Source organism: Cephus cinctus, unplaced genomic scaffold (assembly GCF_000341935.2).
Source record: "Cephus cinctus unplaced genomic scaffold, Ccin1 Ccin1_scaffold0235, whole genome shotgun sequence".
Classification (NCBI taxonomy): domain Eukaryota; kingdom Metazoa; phylum Arthropoda; class Insecta; order Hymenoptera; family Cephidae; genus Cephus; species Cephus cinctus.
In genome coordinates this window covers 77,133-99,238 of record NW_014332951.1, presented here as the reverse complement: position 1 = coordinate 99,238, position 22,106 = coordinate 77,133, and the positions used below count along the sequence as shown (strand labels likewise).

At 38.3% G+C, this 22,106-nt stretch overlaps 1 protein-coding gene across 10 annotated transcripts in view; it reads right to left on the bottom strand.

Annotated features, from left to right (window-relative positions):
* Positions 1 to 3,078: 3,078 nt before the first annotated feature.
* The window catches only part of LOC107265723 (voltage-dependent calcium channel subunit alpha-2/delta-4), a gene marked incomplete at its 5' end in the record, with an annotated part of 73,653 nt that continues 54,625 nt past the window's right edge, over positions 3,079 to 22,106 (bottom strand). The window contains 3 exon segments of one of the 10 annotated variants that reach the window (XM_025082973.1): positions 3,079 to 3,364; positions 17,296 to 17,328; positions 21,719 to 21,818. In XM_025082973.1, coding sequence (XP_024938741.1) covers positions 3,343 to 3,364; positions 17,296 to 17,328; positions 21,719 to 21,818 — 155 coding nt within the window. 10 annotated transcript variants of the gene reach the window in all.

The window sequence follows — 22,106 nt, the reverse complement described above, 5'->3', positions numbered from 1 at the left end:
ACAGTTGTGTTAGCCAAGAGACCTTAGGGCCTATCTTGTCTTCCTCGCCTTAGGGCTGAACAGTAAAACCAACCTGTGAATCACGACAAGTTCTACCCCTTTTAGAACTCAGTGTCCTTATGCATAGCAACCATTACACGAGTGTCAGTGTCTATCCTAGCAACCAGGACAAGGACCATTTTCGTAACATTTGGATTACTTAGTTCCCTTCGGGAATTCATCTCAGCCAAGTTATCATACCTCTTTCTTAACTTCACTGGTGAGTTCGTTACGTTACTACTACTATTATCATATTACCATATGACATACGTATATTTTAAATATCACACACGATTATATAATTTGTTCACGCCCACACGATAGAAATATCCGACACGTTTACACGATTTTCACTCAATTATTGAAACACAAACAACACAAACCCATCACCCACACGAGCACGACATGAATTGTAGAGCGTTCATCGCATCTTATTAAAATCGAACTCGAGGTCAAACACCTGCATCGTATCATAATAGATATCACGTATTTCTTAACATACATTGGCATTACTCAAATCATTTCTAAAGTACCTAATTTCCTTTCACCACTTACATAAGAATTACGGACTCGATCACCACTCCATGTCCACGGAAAGAGATACAGAAAACAGCTGGGTGTGCGTAAGCATTTTAAAGTGGTAAGAATCCCAAAATAAATATTTAAGTATGCCCTCCACACGTATTTCCTTTCGGGATCAGATGTGTTTTTTATATTTTATAATATTTCTGTAATCTCTACATACTATATGTTAGGTAAAATGTTCAATGAATAGACGTGGCAATTATTTAATTGAAGGGTCATACTGGTTTTTAAGTTTAAAAAATTTTCTTAAAATATATTTCATCGAAAATGTGTCTGTAAAATAATATACCGTAATTAGTAACATTGGCCAAGCGTCTGGTAAAATAATAAAGTCAACTCACCTAAAAGAAAGAATTATTTTCAAGAAATGAATTTTTTCATATTTCGCTTTATACATACTTCATCTTTTTAACAAAAAGTTGAAGTAGTTCAAAACTCAAAAATGGAAAAGTTCCAGCTAAAAATCTCGAGACCCGTGCAAACGTATAGCCAATTGTGCAAGTTGGTATTACCTACAGTACGTTCTACTATAATAATATACTTTGTATAGTGTGACGTATGCCGTTCATCGGTGTTGCCTACAAATATTCTGTGGCCACTCCGAACGTGCTGAAATCGAAAAGAAGATCCGAAAATCTAATTGTGCGGCTTCCCCGCACCACCATCACTCACCACGGCCGTTTTCCACATTTCCCGGCGGCTTAGTCTAAGCGCACTGAAAATGATAGAGAGATACATGGGGGCGAAAGAAGAATATTCGGAGTTAGTGGATAGGTGTGCAAAATGACCTATGCAGCGAGTAGTATATCGTTTCGTTTATGACTATTAAGTAAACGGAGGATTTCACAATACAAATCCCGTTGCGTACAGTGTGCTCCCCAACAGCGGCTCACGACTAATCCGAGTCGTGGTGGCTTGCTTGCCCAACACCTGTCCCTATTTTGGTGTACTTACCAAATCCCCGAATATCTTCGCGGCGCGATACGCGTACTAACAGGTTTCGTTGAAGACGAGTTTTTTCTTCCTAGGGAGTGTGCGCCATGTGCGCCATGGCACCCTAGGCATACCTGTATCCGCATCACTCCCGCTCAGCTCTCTTTGCGCGCAAGATATTCTCTAAATAGGACCGCATTCATGGTACTTACCCAAAACTGGCTGTCCCATAAACCCCTTAATAAATTCAAATAGTGGTAGCCGTGTCTCTTCCCCCTACCTCGATGGTGCCGTGCCTCGGGTCCACGACGGCGTTCACTAGGCACTCGGTATCACACACTGGGCTATACACCGGCACTATACTATAAAGAAAACTGGGAGCTACGGTTCTCTGCGAGAAAACCCGACAATCGCGATATACGATTATCCGATGAATCAGCTAACTCCCGAGCACGGAAGAAGAACTTATTTTCTCGTGGTCTGCCGGATACCCGAATCCTTACACATGGACTCTCCGCGATATACTCTCTACCTTCCCTACCGCTCTTCGCGGTAGGTCAAAAATCAAAGCAACTCTCCTCTCCGGCGCCCTCCCCGCGGAACCGCAAATCGTAACCCGTTAAAGTTCTCGGGGTATCGACAGTGCGTCGCGACGGTTGGGCATCCCTTGCATGCGGGCTCTCAACCCGAAAAGGCCCCGTGCCTCTGCCGCCGGTCCACTGTTTTCCCCCGTTCCCTCCTCTCGAACCCCGGACCTACGATATCTTTAGAGATGGAGGCCGGAAGCATCGCCGTTCTTTCGGCAGCGTACGGAGGCCTGGACTTTTGAAATGTGTCGTCCTGATGCCATGTTACAATACACAATATCAGGTGAAAAAGTAGAATAAAGTTAAGTAGAATTAGTGAAATCGAATAAAGTTGAATAAAATTTTGATTTTCAGCTCAATAAATTCTGACGAATATCAGTTTATCAGTCAATTTTTATTTTCATAAATCGACTGTCATAGTACAGTGTTATTGCCATGGGATGTGGGGATCAAAATTAATATACATAGTCGGTGGTACCGATAGTCGGTATTTGATCATTATATTAGTTGACCTTAATATTAAAATAAAATCCAGGCCAACAGTAAACAATTAAAAAAAAACAGTAGAAAAAGAGCGATAACAAGATCAGGATACTTGGAATGACTAATCAACAACATGATAGCCACATAAGTGGATGTACGCATGAGGAAGAGGAAAGGAGAATAATAGTATGTGGTGTAACGCATTTCCTGCCTACGCTCTATCTATGACTCCAACGTGGCATTCCGCGGATCCCTTGGGCGCGAGGTACATCCTTCCACCAGCTCGACTCGTCGGGCCTTTAATTTCCAATCCGCGGCACGTCAACTCCGGGAGTCTTCTCGACCGGATCTTCCCGCTAGTTCTTAATCCGACATGGTAGAGAGGAACGTGAGGGCGGCGAGTATTTACAGGAATCAGCCGGCTTCTTTGGCAATAACTAACACGGTGGGATTTAATTACAACAATGGCCCTTTATTTTACCTAAGTAAACGAGTACAGTCGGGTGATGTATACGAGCGCGGATCTATACAATTCTAACACAAAACTCGGTCGCGGAGGTCATCCCTGTTGACGGTGGACGGTTCGGATCTGCAACCGCCAGGACACGTGGCGAGGCCCGCAGCCCCCCACTCTTCATGCCAGGATGCACTAGCGGATGCACTTCATCCCCGACCGGTGCACTGCATGGCTCCGGGACGTTTATCTCAACTGCACTTACCGATTCTTCCGGGAGTAACTTCAAGTTACAGGAATAATATGAAAGATAATCATAAATATCAAGTGTTTTGTTGCTTCCTACATATTTGTAATAATAACACAAGTGTTTTACGAAAAATTTGTATTCTTGTCATCGGACTGGACGGAAAGCCTATTTTTTTTTGCTCCACATCGATGTAATATTTTTCCTACAATATCACTTAATATATGTTTTAAAATTCTAAGTCAAGAAGTGTAAAAATCGTACAAAAACGAGTCCATCCGCTAAAAGTTAAAATTAATTTCCTACAAGTACGTCTTATAGAATTTTACGTAGAGTACGGGTCACGCCGTAGGTCCAAATTAGATCGACAGGGGCTCCCTTTTTGTAAAAGAATGTTCTATGGTTTAAGTTTTTTGTTTTACAATTTTGATCAAGCTGATAAAGTCTGTGCCCTTTGAGTAAAATTATAATTTTAAAAGCAAAAAATTCATCCCATAAAGCATTTATTTACCAAGAAAATAAGCATTGTCGATCCAATTTGGACCTACGGTGTCACCTTGTGCCCTGTGCGAGGTTCAACAAAATGTAATTCTCTTTACCGATTGAATAGTAATAGAAAGACCTTTTTCAAATATGGGAAGCTTTTGTTTGGAATATTCTTTTGAATACTTGTGGTTCTCAGAATGTTCTCTTTATAAACATGCAAGAAAAAATTTAATCATTTAAAAATTTGGGGGTGGGTCCTCTTAAGTGACGTAAATTTTAACATCTCATTCTAAATATTATTGGTTCACCGTGGACCCACAATTATGTTTTTATGTTGAAGATTTCATATTTCAATCGCAAAACTATCGATACGGTCAATACTTTCATGTTATTAGGTTTTATCAATATAAAATTATGCTCCTCTCAAACTGAATATTTTTTCCCTATATTTTGAAACAAATTCCTTGAAAGTCTAATAATACAAAATAATTTTTTAGAAATTTTGAGATGACTATGTCCCTTTAAAGACAGCTAGTGAAGGATCAATGAAATGCTCTCTGACAACGAGTTCCACAAAGTGACAGCATTATAGCGGAACGAGTGCAGATAGGCGGACCCGACTAGAAATCGAGACTCGTGACTGACTATAATCTTGCTAGAGATTGCAACAACTTGCTAGTATTTGGCAAGTAAATCTGGTCAAAAACTGATGGGTATTTGTCCTATCATTTTAGACGAACATAAACTAGTTTATCTTGGCTAGTTATTAGTTAAAATATTGATCAGTTTATGGATAGATCACTCTATAAAAAATTTCTTGATTAGAGTTTGAAGAGTATACATAGATTGGTCAAACACAAATCAGGTTTGTCCCATCATTTTCGATAAAAACTACCTAATCTACCTTCTCCAGTTTCTAGGAAAATATTCCGATGATTGCCTAGAACTGAGATACGATTTGTCAACATCTTCCCAATCGTTTAATTAACTGTATAAGATGTGACGTACTGGGCTCTGGTAATTATCGAGGGTCTACTCAAATTAGCTATCGCAACGACGGGGAGGGTCTCGAAAAGTAAAGGGAACACGGTGTGGAATATGTAACAAAATATAATTAAGAGAACAAATACCGGTGTACAAGAAATTACAGAAAATAAAATAAAAAGGAATATTGCAACTCAAAATGTAATGACTCGATAACTTCTCGATACACGGAAACAAAACAATGCACGCGGGTGCTCGCTGGGGAGCACGCGGTGTCAAAGAGATTTAAATGGACTTGATGAGGAAGAGGACGGAGGAATACGCTATGGATAAGGGGGACAGCAGGGGCAGGGATGAGTTACCGGCACGGAATAGCACGCAAACAATATCTGAGCGCCAGCTACTTATTCGGCGTAGTACCGTCCAGTGATCTTGGAAGGTCCTCAAATGTTTACACGAATCTCAAAAGGCACAACTAGCACGGTGGAGAGGTGAGGAGATCTCGGGGTGGAAGGTTCCCGGTTACTTATAAATACCTCGGTTATGAAACTCAAAATAAACGAGGGGTGGGAAAAAGGAGGGTATGGAGGGTCGCTAGAAAGGGACGCAACACACCATGGGCTTCGAGACTTTGGGCGGAAGGCCCGTCTGAAATACAAAAAAAGAAACTACTCGAAATACAAAAAAGCCGATCCACGTGGGGACGGCTCGCTAAATCCAAAAAGGGATCTATTAAATCTCAAAGCGCAAATAGATAAGGGGGTAGGGAAAGGGAAAAGGAAAACGTAATTACTCAATACTCACTCAGCAGTTCCGGAAAACTCGACACAATAATCCCAGATCGCACTCAAAAACTCATTCTCACTAAAATTTGCAAATCGCTCTATCGCTAACGGTACCCTGGCTGGAAGTGGTGATATGCAGATTTCCGCTTGTCGATGTTTCCCTCGATGGGCCTCCAGGGCCTCCGGGATTGGTTCGTACGCTGGGCCGAGAGGGCTACGCGCTTCATCATTGGTTGGCAGTTCCGGCACTGCAGGGAATTTGTTGTTTCCGCTGGCAGGCCTTCCAGGACCTTGCAAGCGGATGGCACGGCACTGGCTTCGCCGGCCCATGGGCTGGCTGTCACGCACCGGGCGGCCTCCAGGCCTGTCAAAATCCTCCCGGGCAGGTCCGCGGAGTTGGAGGGAGAGGGCTCCACCGTTGTCACACGGGCCTCTTTACTACCCGTGTGACGGAACTGCACCGGGGCTGCATACTCGTGATGGTTGAGCATCTGGATGGCCATCATCCCCACGGATCTCGATCAGCTGGTTCACTGCCCATGCCTTCCCTGCCTTCCGCTGCCTTGGCAACGTAGCCACTCTCGCGATCCTTCCCTGGAGACAGGTCCTCGAAGAAGGTCTGCGTTGGTGGTCCTCGATGACTCCGAGCTAGTGCCCTATGGGATGGGGACAGGGAGGAAAGGGTGGAGGGAAGGGATCTTACACTAAATACAATCGACCTAAAACGCTTAATATACGTAACAAACAGTATTTATCAATAATATACGCAATGATCGTGCTCGGGGCCAGTGGTGCCCTCGAGCCAGGTGGCGAGGAGGAATTTACAGTAACATTTTTGTTACAAAGGATAGAGTGTTGCTAAGGGAGTCAATTTTAGAACACCTGGTGTTATATGTGTTTCTTCACCCTTTTATTTCAAAATTATTATATAAAATACCATGAAACTTGATATACTGGGGTTTTCGATAATGCTCTAGTTAAATTTAAAGTTAAAACTAAGAAATTCAAAATTAGGCTGATAAGGATAAGGTTATTTTTTCTAGTCAGTAATGTGGCGTTCGCGGGACGGCCCGTTCCATAAAAAGCGTAAGAAAACGGAGAGCTGTATCGCCGAAGAGAGCTGCCGATAGAATACCCACGAGAGCTGAGGATCGTGGCGAGAGGGAGTCGAGGAGTGGAACCAGCAGCATTGAACCCGGACATCGAGGAGGCTCGGAAAAACTCGGTGCCGCCCGAAGACTGGCGGGTTGTGAGCGCCGAAAAGATGGAGATCGCGCGGCGAGAGTGGCGCCGAGAGCGAAAACCGAACCGAGGCGAGAGCGATTAAACTAATTTGGGTGAATTCGGGACTCTTCGGTAATCCCCGGACCGGTATGCCGAAGAAAGATCATCTTCATTAGGAACCGTGTAACGAGAAGACCCGACGGTTTTTCGAGTCCGCTATCGCGAGTTTTGTTTCTCTGTTTGTGTGCGGATTGAATTTGGATTATTGACGGCTTGGCTTTTCCCTGGGCCTCGATGGTGATTTATGCGAAGAGTGTGAACCGGTGGAGTAAGAGAAAGTGCGCGAGAGACCGGCCAACTGCAGGGGAGCCGGCAACCACGAGAGGCGAGACCACGATCTTACATACAAGTCATGAAACTCTAGGGGTGTGGGGTGCATCGCTTTGTGTCCACAGATTCTATAGTTCCTTGTTGTCCGCAAGAGTCGCGACGGTCACTGGATGTTGTTTTGATAGAGTGAGAAAACGATATTTAACCTATATGCATCTCTTTTCTACAACTGACGTACACAGACGGGTCCGACATGCCATGATCAAAGCGATGGGCATGGTTATGAAGCGAACTATTTAAAACGTGGACAGTGATGTACCCCCACCACCTTAAAATGGCCCAAGTTTCCAGACCTGTATGTAAGACCGTGGGTGAGACAAAGTGCACCGGGAGGATCGGTAAGTGCAATCCAGATTATCACCCCGGGGCAGCGCAACACATCGGTAGGGGATGCAGCACGTCCGCTGGTGCATCCTAGCAGGAGGAGTGGGCGGCCACGTGCCCCGCCACGTGTTCTCGCGGTAGAAGATTCGGAACGTGCTCCAAAGAGACAGACGATCTCCGTAGCCACGTTATTTGTCAGAATTGTCTAGAATCCCGCTCGTATACACTACCCGACTGTACTCGTTTACCTAGAGCGAATAAATCGCAATTGTCGGAATTAAATCCCACCATGTTATTCATTTCGGAGAAACCGGCTGATTCCTATAAATACTCGCCCTCCTTTACGTTCCCCTCTACCATGGTTAATTAAGAGCTAGCGGAAAGGACCAGCCGAGAGGACTCCCAGTGTTGACGTATTGCGAATTATAAATTTAAAGGCCCGATGAAGTGAGCTGCTGCACAGATGCACCTGACGCCTGAAGGATCCGCGAAGCACAGTGTTGGGATCATCAGAGTAACATAGGACAGGAAATGCACTACAAGTCATAATATAAATATGACTTTACTACATTAGTCGTATTATGGAATAAGAATACCGTTCAGTCTCTAATCCGATCTCTAAGAAAAATGAAAACTAGTCGTTTTAAAACCACTAAAACATCAAAACGTATTTTCATTGCTCCGGCATTCGATTGATGTGCCGAGAGTCTCCTGGCCCCACGGACAGCGCGATCGCCAGGCCGTCCATTCGACACGTGCATGAATGCGCTAAGTCAGAAAGGCAAACATGCTGGCGATTGATAGCTCCGACTCGCAAACTTGCAAATGCCCATTCGACATATTTTCGGAAGTGCAGCTTATGGCTGTACCCACGAAAAAAGGACTAACCTAACCTACAGTCAGAATCCGAACGGATTAGGTATTTTCGAGGAGTAGTCTTGGTACAGAAGATAGTGAAATACATTACTGCACTTATTCATTTTTAAGTCGACGAACGTCAATCAACTGTATCATCGCTCTTGTTTTGTTTCAATAAATTGTTACCGTTTTATTATATTCACGCGAGTTTTAACTCCTTAATCGGTAACGATCCTAAAAATCTCTTTAATCTAACCTCTCGAGCCGAACTTCCTCCGTTGCCGAGATGTTCAGGCACAACACGATGTAGGAGTCAAAAAATGGCGCAATCTTGATCTAGGCTTGAGCCAATGCTAGTCAAACCTTGGACGTCATTGAAATTTGACATGGCGCAAGTGTGGGCGAATTTCGAAATGATAATATCGACCGAAGCTTGGCATCAATTCTTGACCCTGCATTGAAACTCAGGGCTGGTCTAAGGCCCAGCCTTTGTCCAAGCTTTGACCAATGTGATGTCAATCCTAGATCAATGTGGGTATTTAGAGCCAAAATAAGGTAGGACGAAGTTCAGAGTTACAACAGCGTATTACAACTGACGGTGTGTTTTAATCTACTATTTAAATATAATGCAGATCCAGGCCATGGTATCTACTCTGAGAAAACTTATTTATATTAAATAAACATTTATTTGAATATGAACAAATATTTATGCATTTTAGGAATATAAATCCTTCGAGTATTAAGTAAGTCGATGTCATATTTACTGTCAGTTGATTATATTTCAACCACTCACTACTCGGACAGAATTTATACAGTAAGAATAAAAACTTGTTCAATCCATTATAATTGGTCTACATGATGGAACCGTACTAGAGCATGTGTAATAAGGTAGGTTAGAATATGTCAGCGCGGTCCTCTGCTTTTCCTGTAACAGAAGCATTCTTAAGCATTAACTAGAGTTAGGGACAAACTTGAAGAAACTAATGCCACTTTAATGAGAAATTGGTTGCACCGGCATAGGGATGGTTCACCCTTGAGCGACATTTTTTCGAAAAATGCAAAAACATGTATCTCCTACTTTTTTTTAAATATTTTCAAATGCAATTAGTTTCATCAAAATGGAATCGATGATTTTTTGTTATAAAAATTTCTTATTTTTCAACCTCTATAAATTTTCATGCATTCATCCCACCAGGATCAACTAAAATGCATTTTCATTATTCATCGTGAGGATTATCTTCCAATTTATCCCATTTATCTCGATGGGAAATATGCTGAACTCCGAGAAAGGTCGATTTCCGCCTATAAAAAAACACACATTTGATGGAGAATAACATATTTCAAAATGAACGAAATCGGAGGGGTATCTAAGGTGCCTTCCTTGTTAGTCATCGGGTGCCACTGTAGGTCGCACGCTGAAGACTTCGATAATAAGTAAATTGCTCGACAGAACCCCCACAGTAGTTTTTGATCAAAAGAATCTCGAAAAGCTCAAAGAGAGACTCAACTGGCTGGAAGGGTTATTGTATGGCGCAGGAATCGCTGATTAGACGGTTAGTCGTTTTACAGAGTTTTTATTTGTCGAAATAAAATAATTTTATTTTTTTAATTACATTTTCAAAATTGGCATGCAAGGTAACTCAAAAACTAATTAACCAATCGTAATGAAGTTTTGTACACATTTTCTCAATATTTCCCTTCAGGGATTGAATTTCAATAATCTCCAAAACGTTAATAACAAAGTGCAATTTAATTGCAAATAATTGAATTTTTTCGTGAAAAATTTGAACTCAATTTTCTAAAGAGCAAAAGGTCAAGGACCACAACGATGGTAACTGACCCTCGACGAACGTGCGTTACCTACTATAATTTATAGATTATAATAATTAAGGGAAATCATTAGATTATACACGACATCTCACACTCTCTCATATTTCCAGAAGTTACACCTACACCTAAGACATTAAAAGTGGATGAGCAGAAGGAAAGAGAGAGAGATTACGACAGACAAGGATTGAAAATGGAACGGATATTAATGCTGAACGGAATACCCAGAAGTGAGGTGTCTAAAAAGCATTTTAATATGGCACAGCAGAACCGCCAATTCAGGACTCCTACCAACTACCTTTCCCGTCCTCTCACTAACCTCACATCCAAGATGATTCGATGAATGCACTAACCTGCATGGGCAATCTGGTGCAACAACCCCGATAACGCCAAAACACGTATCCAAATTCCTGAAACTTCCTGGCAATACACCCAATCTCATCCAAATTCAAAGTCTTCCTTACGAACATCGACAGCGATCGCCGCCAGTTACTAATCAATCCTCTGGTAAAGGAATATCCCTTCCAGAGTCTTGAGCCGATTGTCCGCGTCAGTCCAGTGTTATGTCAATCTAATACCTTAAGGCCTATTTTGACCTAGCTTAACTTAGGGCCAAGCAGAAAGTGCATCACCTCAGTGCCGGGCATTCACGCAAAAAGAATTCAATTCTTGGCATTTCGTTTAAAGCATTCGTTTAGTGCGAGTGTCCACCTTAGGGCTGGGCGAAGAACCTCCCTTCAACAAGTTCAACCTCCCTATCGTCGAGCACCTCTTGCCGCTCTTCTCTCTCTCTCCCTGCTCACCCTCCGGTAAGTAACTCACACTATTTAAATCTTTACATGTAACATTCGTAAATCGAACAAAACAAGCTGACGATCACACATACACTATTGTTCATTTTCCCATCATTAGTAGATACACATAATCTCCTTTGCACCAGATTATATCATTTAATTTGTATTTCAAACTAATTGTTTCATTATACTATGCTAAGCCATGTTTTATTTTCACGATTTGGAAACCTAAGCCATCACTATTAAATTCTAAGTCCAAATAATTTCTTTATTTATCATTGGCATGCACACCTCATGTAGAAGAAGTAAGTCTGTTAGTTCCATAGATATATCGTTTGATTGTCATCTTCACCTTAGCTATTGACCAAGGAACATAAATGCAAATATGCGTGCTTTAGCACCTTAAAGTGGCAAGAAGCCTACCTTTACAATATCGTTATATATAAATACCAAAGCAATACCTTTTGCCTGATCCTTGATCACGACACCTATGCTATCTTCCTGATGCTCCCGCAAACGGTCACTCACGCATAGGACTTGATAAGAACTTGAAAGAATCTTCAGTGAACATAAAGATAACAAGAATAACTGTTCCTACTGCATATGCCCTGTAGATATAAGAAGATCCTTCGTATCGCTTCGAGCTGTAATGTGCTGTTATATACTAATTAAACTCAAAAGAACACGGATAAGTACGATTTAGCACTTTACAGAGGCACGACCCTAGTAAACAAAAATTAAATAATTTTGTTTCAGCCGACTCACGTCAGGCCGTAACATCGTGGCCATGAATTATCGTGAGGCCGACATAACATATTGGTGGAGATAAAGCACGCATGTCCAATCACTATCACCTAGGTCTTCAACCCATACGTATGCAATATATTACATGGCATCTATTCACAGATAAGTTCAATATTACTCTGAACTGTCGAAATGCTTCACTACATGCCTATTGGCTGATATCTCAGATAAATTTAAAAATCGTCCACATAAAGTATACGTTTGGAGTGTTCGTAAAGTTACTAACCTTCTCTGAGAGTTTTTCGTGAGCCGAAATCACCAGAACTCCCCCCGCGAATCTTGGTACGGCCGAGCTCTTACCCATAAGGGACCCGGAATTACAGAGAGCTGGTTTCGATGTTCCACTCACTCCCAGCAAGTCTCTGGAGAAGATCTGGAGGATCTCCCATTGGATTGGCCAATTGCACTTCGGGGCTGCTCGTATCCTCTCGCACGTGAGCACCCCCTCAAAGCACCACGTCCACAAAATCCTTACCGCCTGAAGCCCCGACTACCCGACTATTACAGTCTGTCCAACCGAGCTGGACAGACCACGCTCATTACGCTTAGGCCCGCTCCCAGAAGAATACCCGATGCCTCAAGGTTCGATTGGTCGACTTATTCGGTCTAGACAGCCACCAGCTTCTGCGCTGTTCCAGGGAGAAAAACGTCCTGGCTTTCGAACCGCTATAAACGGCCCCTAAATACAATGATCTTTTTCAATATCACTATGCCTCTTCCTACCTACGGACAACTACACGGAGCTATTGACATCCTCTTACAGCGTGGGTCTGATATTTTTGAGAAATTTGATTTGGCTGAATATTCAAAAATGATAAAATTGCAACGAAATATCAAAGTCGCACATAAGTGAGTAACGGATGCGTGGGCCGACAACGAAAACACGTTATAACACGTGCTGCCAATGGCATTCCACTAAAATAATATAATTTTTATTTATAATATGAAGTTTCTTCAATTCTAGGGCAATTTCTTTTAAATATCAATGAAAGTTTCTGTGTTTACATACTGTCCATAGCACTAGTGAGTATTTCGAAATTTTTATTTCGGTATGTGGCTGTGAGATGTAGAAATAAACACTGCCCATGTTACCGACAGTCGATATTTGATCATAGTTTTAGTATCAACATCTAGCATCTTTGTCAAATACTTTCTGACTGTTGGGAAAGTAGCGTCAAAAGATAAAGAACCCGCAAGTTGAAACTTGCAATTTACTTCCTTCGAATCGTAAGTAGTGTACGAAGTCTCTATATGAGGAAGCATTTTCATTTTTCTTAATCTTTGGCTTCCTCATAGATGAATCTTCATTTACTACCTAACCGCGACATTTCGATATGTTATAAAATTAGATCCGCTTGGCCGATCTTCGCCAAATTTCATATTTATTACGGCTAGATGATAATTCATACTTGCAGAGAATTGCGGTTTGATTCGTTGAAGTAAGCGCTAGTTACAGCGATAAAGTTGATTTTTCGAAAAATTCAAAATATCATAAAATGAAAACTACTTAATGGATTCGGCCCAAACACAATACCAAGCAACTTTGAATACAAATCTGTTTGTTAAGAACTATTTAGACGAGTATCACAAAATTTGCGATCGCTAGAGTCGTAACGTCCTTTTTTGGGGAATTTGAAAACGATATAAAATCCGAGCTGCAGCTTTAATCATAACGAAAATGATAGTCAATGAAGGGATTATAGAGCTGCACATGCCTGCAAATTTTGGGGGCTGTAGCTAAACCCGTTCTCGAGTTATACACGTTTGAATTTTAAGAGGCCATTACACTCTATAGTCTTAGTTTTTTTAGAATTTTGATTCAGTTCATAGTTTCAAAACCATTGCAATTATTCCACTAAACATTTCATAAAAATTGTTTTCACATAAAAATTATAAACAGATGTCTGTAAGTTTTATATAAAATAATGTATCAAAAATCTGAAAAGTTTAGATCATAAAGTATTAATTTACAGAGAAAAGAAGCATTCTTTCATCGAGTTTGGATCTACAGTTTCCTGTACCCTGCGTGAGGTTCAAGAAAATATAATTTTTTCGGCTGATTGAACAGAAATAGAAAGATCATGTTTAGAAATGGAAAGCTCTTGTTCAGAACATTTCTGTTTGAATACTTGTGGTTCCCAAAATTGTCTCTGTACAGCCATGCAAGAAAAATCATGACTTATTATTTAATGTTTATTTATTATTTATTTAGTAATTCACTTCCCCAAGGGACTATAGTTCACGCGAGAGGAGAGCAAGATCGATAATATGGAACGGTTACGAGAAATCAAGTAACACTAAGCCATTGTCTCATTTGTTGACGTGCCATATTGTCACCAGGCTTAGCGTAAGCCTAGATAAGCTTTGAATGATACCTTCCAGTCAAGTTTGTCAGACAAAAATAATTGTACAAAAATATAGTTTAAAAAAATATTTGCATAAATTTAACTGGACTTACATTAACTTACAGACTTACTCAATCGAATGGTACACATTAAATTCTACAAACATTATATTAACGAAATTAAATGTATGCCATTGGAGACGGGATCAGTCTTGATATACTAGAATTTGTCGACTGCCATAATACCTATTTGTCTATTAACACTAGAACAACAAAACCCGTAAAAATCACGAATTTCAAACTTCTTCTTTTAAATTACAGAAATTATTTAAGTTCTTCTTCCGGAATTTATGTTGGCTTTTATCAAGATAAAAGAAGGAATATACATATATGCTAAATTATTTTTCATCAATCACTCTAATTTCGAAGTTCCGTTTATAAGATACATAATAGTACCAAAAACAACGTTACTCATTCTATTATTAATAACATCAGGGAATATGTTAGAAAGTAGTATATCAGCCCTGGAAGAACTCTTATATGGTTATCGGTCATGATTTGTTAATCTTATACATATACGTTTTGTTACACTGTTCAAACAAATTATTTGATAATATAATAACATTAATTTTTCCATCAGGGATTCCTTACATAAACCTAATCAATTTCTGACCGCAATGACATTGCGTATGCCAGATAAGGTGCCTCCTATAGATACGTGATCAGGTCCTAATAGTATATCAAATATGCCTAACCTTTCTGCTCGGGATAGAGTAGGGCAGGTGACGAAATTATGTATAAAATTAAAAGAATAGATCTTGTTCCCAGCTTGGGATTTCACGGTTTAGTTTCCAATGCCTGGCTGAAGCTAGGTCCGAGTTTGGGATGCCAAGGCTTGATCCAAGCTGAACTTGCCAAAGCTTAATCCAATTTTGAGAACCCAAGGCTTGGTCCCAAACACTTGGCTCAACTCGATTTCAGAACTGGACCAAACACTGCCCATTTGTCAGCATTGGGACTTTCAATGTAGATTTCGGTCATTAGGGAGGATGTGCGATTTCTTTCAAAAGGGAGAAACATAAAGTACATAAGTGAAGAGTTGAAAATATCCAAGATGATATATATAACTGAAGGAATGGAAATGAAATTAGCTCAAAAGAATTTAGTCAGGGCTCTTAGTGTTTGACTTGAAAGGGAACAGATTTTCGAGTATCATGCAGAGCATAGCGTGTTTAAAAAAAAAAGAGAGAGGTAATCGAATGCTCTTGTAGCATCAGGCTTATCACGATCAATACCTGCGGAATTTGAAAAACATATAGCAACGTGATTATTTAAGTTATCGTTCGGAAAAACTGGGAGTGCACATACCTTGCACAAGGTAAGAAGACCATAACATCGGAGGAGCGGTTAAGCGAAATGGCGTTCTTTTGCGAGTCTATCAGACTTTAACATTTAGAAGGACTTGATAGTGCTGACCCAAGGATAGGTGTAACAAGCGCAATTGCGCTTTCTCAGGCAACTGGTTCACTCCGAACCCGAGCTATACGCTTAGGAGTATGCATATTTATTGAGTTGACAAGTTGACCTTGTCATAAATGGTGGTGGAGAATGATAAGTTATCCCAGGTCATCGTCCACAGATGTGCCAAAAAAGCAGTACGATAACAATTTCTAAAATTGCAAGAACTGTACGTGGCAAGTTCGCGATATAAGAAGGCAATATATATAGATATCGTGATTTTAATAAGATCATGAAACATGAGAGAAAAGGCGGCTGACTGGGAGTAAGGAACTACATTTGAATCGTCTTTGACATAACGGGCCCAGTAAAGTGTAAAGTGTAAGAAGTTCTGAGATGGTAAGTTGAAATATTCAGTACCAAGAATATCTGTACACTATAAAACAAGCAACTGAAAATGGTGTAAGATGTATGCAGAAGAATATATAGTTATTGAAGTGTCTCCAGAAATGACGCCTTTTGGAAAATGTGACTCCTATCAAAATTTCCAACTCTTGGTTTTTTATTACATATGTACTGTAACGTGAATTCCTACTAATTTGCGTGATGAAAACACATCTGCTTCTTAACCTCTGTTCAAATATTAAGCAGATGTGCCTTTACAATTTTTAACTTTTAATTCTATTGCCGATGTACAAGAGAACTTCATTATTTTTTTGTCCATGAAAGAATAAATAATAAAAAAATGTTTTCTTTTAATTATTGAATTTTTTCTTAATTTTTCTAGAATGTCATTGGTTTTCAGACTAAGAACTTTTTCATAATAATAATCGAAGCTAGACAATCGAAAGCAATCATAAAATAATGAGCATCTCATTAAATTTTAGTCACTAATTTCTAAATAACATTTTAGGTCATAAAATAATTCGTCTTAAACTTGTGAAGAATAATTGTTAGATAATAGTTTAGTAAAACCAATATTTTTCCAAGAAATACATATAAGTTTTCGGTATTTTTGTGACAATCGCCGTAATAGCTGATGTAACTAACACAAAAATATAATTCTACATTTCATCTTATTCTTGAATGAGAAATTGTTCTATTTATTATTGTACTATGAGTCGCGATTTCATATACCTATATACTTACATCTCATACATCTGTATTCTGAGAAGCAAGATTATGCTAATCTTCGAAACCTCATAACCCTAGGATATCGAATTTATTTAAATATATTTCAGTGGCAGTGGGTTATGTTAAATTCTTATAGAAAAAAGTGAGTGTTTGATGATTGAATAGAAAGGGGGGAGGGGGCAGTGTACAAAACAATACGCACATCCCACATATGTATTGGAATGTTTAAATATAATATGTAATACAAATATCATGGATAATACATCATACATTTTCCGATAATAAGTGTACCATTTCAATTCATCAAAAAATTTCATACAAAATGATGTTAAATGAATCAGTGTGTTCGTCAGTATACACATCAGTGCAACATCTTTAGCCTTTTCCATGATATGATAGTTAAATTTTAAATAACCATCTTGCCATCCGCATTATCGCTAATTAACCATCGAATTACAAGTATCAGTAAAAGATGAAGCAGAATCCTTATAAAAAACCATTACAATATAATACTGATGTATGATTTTTAACATATAGTTGTGCATAATGAATTACCTGTGCAGTAGAGCCATCAGTATGGCAATGGGGCTAGCGGTGGAGACACAGAATAAAATGTAATAAAATATGTAATAAACTATAATATTATAAACAAAATTATATGCTTTGTGCTTAGTGCAAAGTTATTACCCTTTTTTTTCTAATATTAGCTAATAAAGCAACTTCCGTTCGTCGCCATTACATTCTTTCGTTCAACGAAAGTGTGTTACATTTTCAGATAGTAGAATAAGTAATAGCACTTAGCAACAGCATTAGAACACTATTAGTGAGACAAACTAGTAGACAATCATCTCTACTGTCTTGATTTAAAAAATGGAGGAAATTTACTATAATTTACTATAATTTAATATAATATACTACTATATGTATAGTTTACTACGAATTCTATTTGGGAACTCAATCAACAAATGAAACATTAATAAATTAATAACTATGAGCTTGAATTAAACGTAGTAAATCTTGAACCGCCCGAAGTTCTCGAAAAGGTTAATCCTGTTGCTAATTAGTTGAAAGACAAAAAGAGAAATGAAAAATATTTCATACTGTTATTCAGTCTGTTTTTTTAAACTGTTTTTCACTGTTTATGAGCAGAAGCAATCTAATTGAAGTATAAAATGCCTTATGTCTTCACACTTATCGGTCACTAAATTTTCACTCATAAAAGTAGTTTTGTAAAGTCAAAAGGGAAACTACTAATTATTAGGATCTAATTCGTTGCTTAATCCTGCAGTATAGGATATTGTGAAATATTTGTCGTTAACCCTTTCACTTCGGAGACGAGAATTTGAAACGCGGGCAAAAAATGTGAAGGACTAACATAAATCTTCATAGAAATTTTTATACAGGATGTCCCATAACACCCATTGGAACTTTTAAGGATGGAAAGTGGAGGATATTTCGAATCAAAAGTTCCTATTTCATTCTTCTCCGATTGCTATTTACCAAACTATGAACAGATAAAGTCGACCAATCTCATAGCGCGCGGGCACCACGCGCAGTTCCGATACAACGTGCGCGGTACTCTGTTCATTTTACAATCACTTGGTTTCTTCTGAAATTTGAATAGTATAACTTATGAATAGGTTTATTAAGGACAAATTCATAAATAAGTAAGATCATTAACAAAAATTGATTAACAAGTAATTTAAATAACAAAAAATAGAGACATTATTGAAATTGTAATGCGGTTGGATGAACAATTAGGAAAGAAGTAATAGAATGGAGAGGGGTTGATACCGAAATAACAATCTCTCTTTAGTTATTAAATAATGTTTTATTTATAGCTATTAAAATTTTTTTTTCTTAGATCCCTACTCATGGTAAATGAAGGAATGCTTCAGCAGGTGCGGACATTTTAAACTCGAATCTAAAGCCGAAGTCAATCGGCCTTTCTAAGAATAATTTAATACTTATAAATTAAACATTGATTAGTAACTAATGAGAGATTGTTATTCCGACACCAACTTCTCTCCACTTTCCTATTGTACTGTATTTCTTCCCTAATTGTTCATTCAACTGCATTACAATTTCACTATTATCTTTATTTTTTATATTTATATTATTTGTTAATCAATTTTAGTTAATTACTTCATTTATTTATAAATTTGTTCTTAATCAACCGTTTCATATGTTATTTCATTAAAATTCTGGAGAAACCAAATGATTGTACAGTGAGTGGGGCACCGCGCACGTTGTACCGGAATTGTGTGTGGTGTCTGCGCGCTCTGTGATTATTTGACTTCATTTGTTCATAATTTGGTAAATAGCTATCGGAGAAAAAAATAAAAGAGGAACTTTTGATTTGAAATATCTTCCACTTTCCACCTTTAAAAGTTCCAACAGGTGTTATGGAATATCCTGTATAAGGGTTTTTAAGGTCACTAATTACGATTTTAATGTTCAAATTCCGAAATTCGAAATTACGGACCTAATATTGTAAACAAAATTGTAATTTTTAAGACTTTACTTGTTTTTATTTTTGAATTTTGTCATCAAAATAAAAATCAGTAACCTTAAAAACCTCTACATACAAACTTTGAAATTAATATAAGGATTTTTAAAATAAAAAATTTGTTCACTATATCAGTAACCCATGAAAATTCATATACTAATTATAATATTTACTTAGCCAAAATAATATCTATTTACTAGTAGTCTAACATCATCATTTTATCATAATTCTGCTACAAAATTTGTTGTGATTCGGTTATTAATTATTTATGGCAAATCAAAATGATGACTTATTGCATTGCAATATTAAATAAAGACCTCAAATAATAGTTTTGAACAAGAAAAAATTCGAACAGAAACTATGAACCTTCGTTTTTAAATTTGTTGTCCATTGCGTTTTCAGAAGTCATACACAGGACAGGAGTTAATTTTGTAGTTACATATATATATACCAACTCTAGTATATTCCCATTTATATGAATTGTTTTCTCTGACTCATTGTCTTTAGTTCAAATTATCATGAGCGCAATAATGATATAAAAAGGAAATAGCGAATAGGTAGCGTACAATACAGATTGTCTCACTAATAGTAGTTCCAACCGATACAGCTTTATTTTTGTACCCCAATTCTCACCAATAATGTGGTTCGCATTCCTATTGGGAGAGCCAACTTTCATAATTTAAAAATGCAAATGCAAAATACTTTAATGCAAATTGAGTATAATGCGCCTCTATGAATATTAATAAATATCAGCAATCATTAGCATTTTTGGAGAAGTATATGATAATTTCATTCATATTATTTCAAAATTCATTTACGCAGAGAAATTTGTATTATCCTTAATCGTACTTTTCATTATCCAAGTTGCTTAAAGAAATGGTTAAATTTTCACTTGAAATTGAGCGGCCGGATTCCATAACAGGCTCAACGCTTGGACTCAGTCCCTCCATAGCGCCATACGTTCCGAACGCGGAAATTTTACCGTAAATTTCCAAAGTTGAAATTTCCTTATACAAAAAGTACCAGCGTGTCCAGCTCGATTGGGTGCACGTTTTTTACATTGGAATATATATAGCTAGGATTTTTAGTTTTCTTAAAAAAAATTAAAAACTTGTTTTTTTGCCGATTATGAAAATCAACATTTTTTTTATATTCAACTCGCGACCATTTCGTTAATAATTGATCGATCATTTTAATTCTTTTTTCCTCAAGCAGAAGATACTCTAGCGATGATGACAGTATCGTTACATGATCGGAAAAGCTTTTTTTTATTGCCAATTATTTACTTCTCATCTCGCTTCGCTGACAATTCAATCTCAAAACTTCGATCGAAAAATCGTAGCGACGAAGTTTTTCGAAACATAAAATTGCACATATATTCATGTGCATCAAGACCTCAGGAAGATTTTGGGAAAGTTTCAGCTGAGAAAGTTGAAAATTGAAGCTTCTACGATTAATTTTTCACAATTGCGCTCGAGCGCGAGAGCGACACACGATGCGCGCCGTGTAGTTGGCGTCTGGTGAAGGTGCGAAAGAGATGGACGCTCACCGATTTTGTAGCAGAGTGACAAAGACGAAAGATGCGTCACGTGTTTTCATCAACAACTACACGGCGCGCATCGTGTGTCGCTCTCGCGCTCGAGCGCGATTGTGAAAAATTAATCGTAGAAGCTTCAATTTTCAACTTTCCCAGCTGAAACTTTCCCAAAATCTTCCTGAAGTCTTGACGCACATGAATATATGTGCAATTTTATGTTTCGAAAAACTTCGTCGCTACGATTTTTCGATCGAAGTTTTGAGATTTAATTGTCAGCGAAGCGAGATGAGAAGTAAATAATTGGCAATAAAAAAAAGCTTTTCCGATCATGTAACGATACTGTCGTCATCGCTAGAGTATCTTCTGCTTGAGGAAAAAAGAATCAAAACGATCGATCAATTATTAACGAAATGGTCGCGAGTTGAATATAAAAGAATGTTGATTTTCATAATCGGCAAAAAAACAAGTTTTTAATTTTTTTTAAGAAAACTAAAAATCCTAGCTATATATATTCCAATGTAAAAAATGTGCACCCAATCGAGCTGGACACGCTGGTATTTTTTGTATAAGGAAATTTCAACTTTGGAAATTTATGGTAAAATTTCCACGTTCGGAATGTATGGTGCTATGGAGGGGACTGAGTCCAAGCGTTGAGCCTGTTATGGAATCCGGCCGCTCAATTGCTACGCGTTACACTACGATTATATGTGTACAAGAACACGGTGGCTCTCCCAAATGTCGACTACGTGATTTTCTACCGTAGTCTCTATGTGAAACAAACACAAGATTGGACCCATAGCAAGACATTCAATTGCAGGTGCTTGTCGAATTAACGATTATGTGCTTGTGCATTACAGTGCCCTGACAATTGAGTGTTTGTAAGAGAACGTGCTAAAATTTTTTTCGTACTGTATGTTTGAGAGTGTACTTACTTCTGATTGTCCTCCTTGCGCATTCCGTTACCACCTCTCTTATCAAATCCATCCGTCACGAGCGCGTCCAAAACTAATGACTGCACTAACGTTTTGTCACCTGAAATGTCAATATATCTATTTAAAACAAATCCAACAAGTATTTACATTAATTTTTATAAAGTTGCATTAATAAACTAAATTTAAAATTCAAACCATTAACATTTTTGACAGAATTGAAAGTAGAGTATTTGGAGTACTAAGACAATTGGTAAGCCACTGAAATATTGTAATAAAAATATCATTAATGGAATTAATAAAATATAAATAAACATCATAATTCACATTTTTAACATTAAGGATTTGAATTTTTGTTACAGTAATAGTTTATACATAATGAAGACAGAGT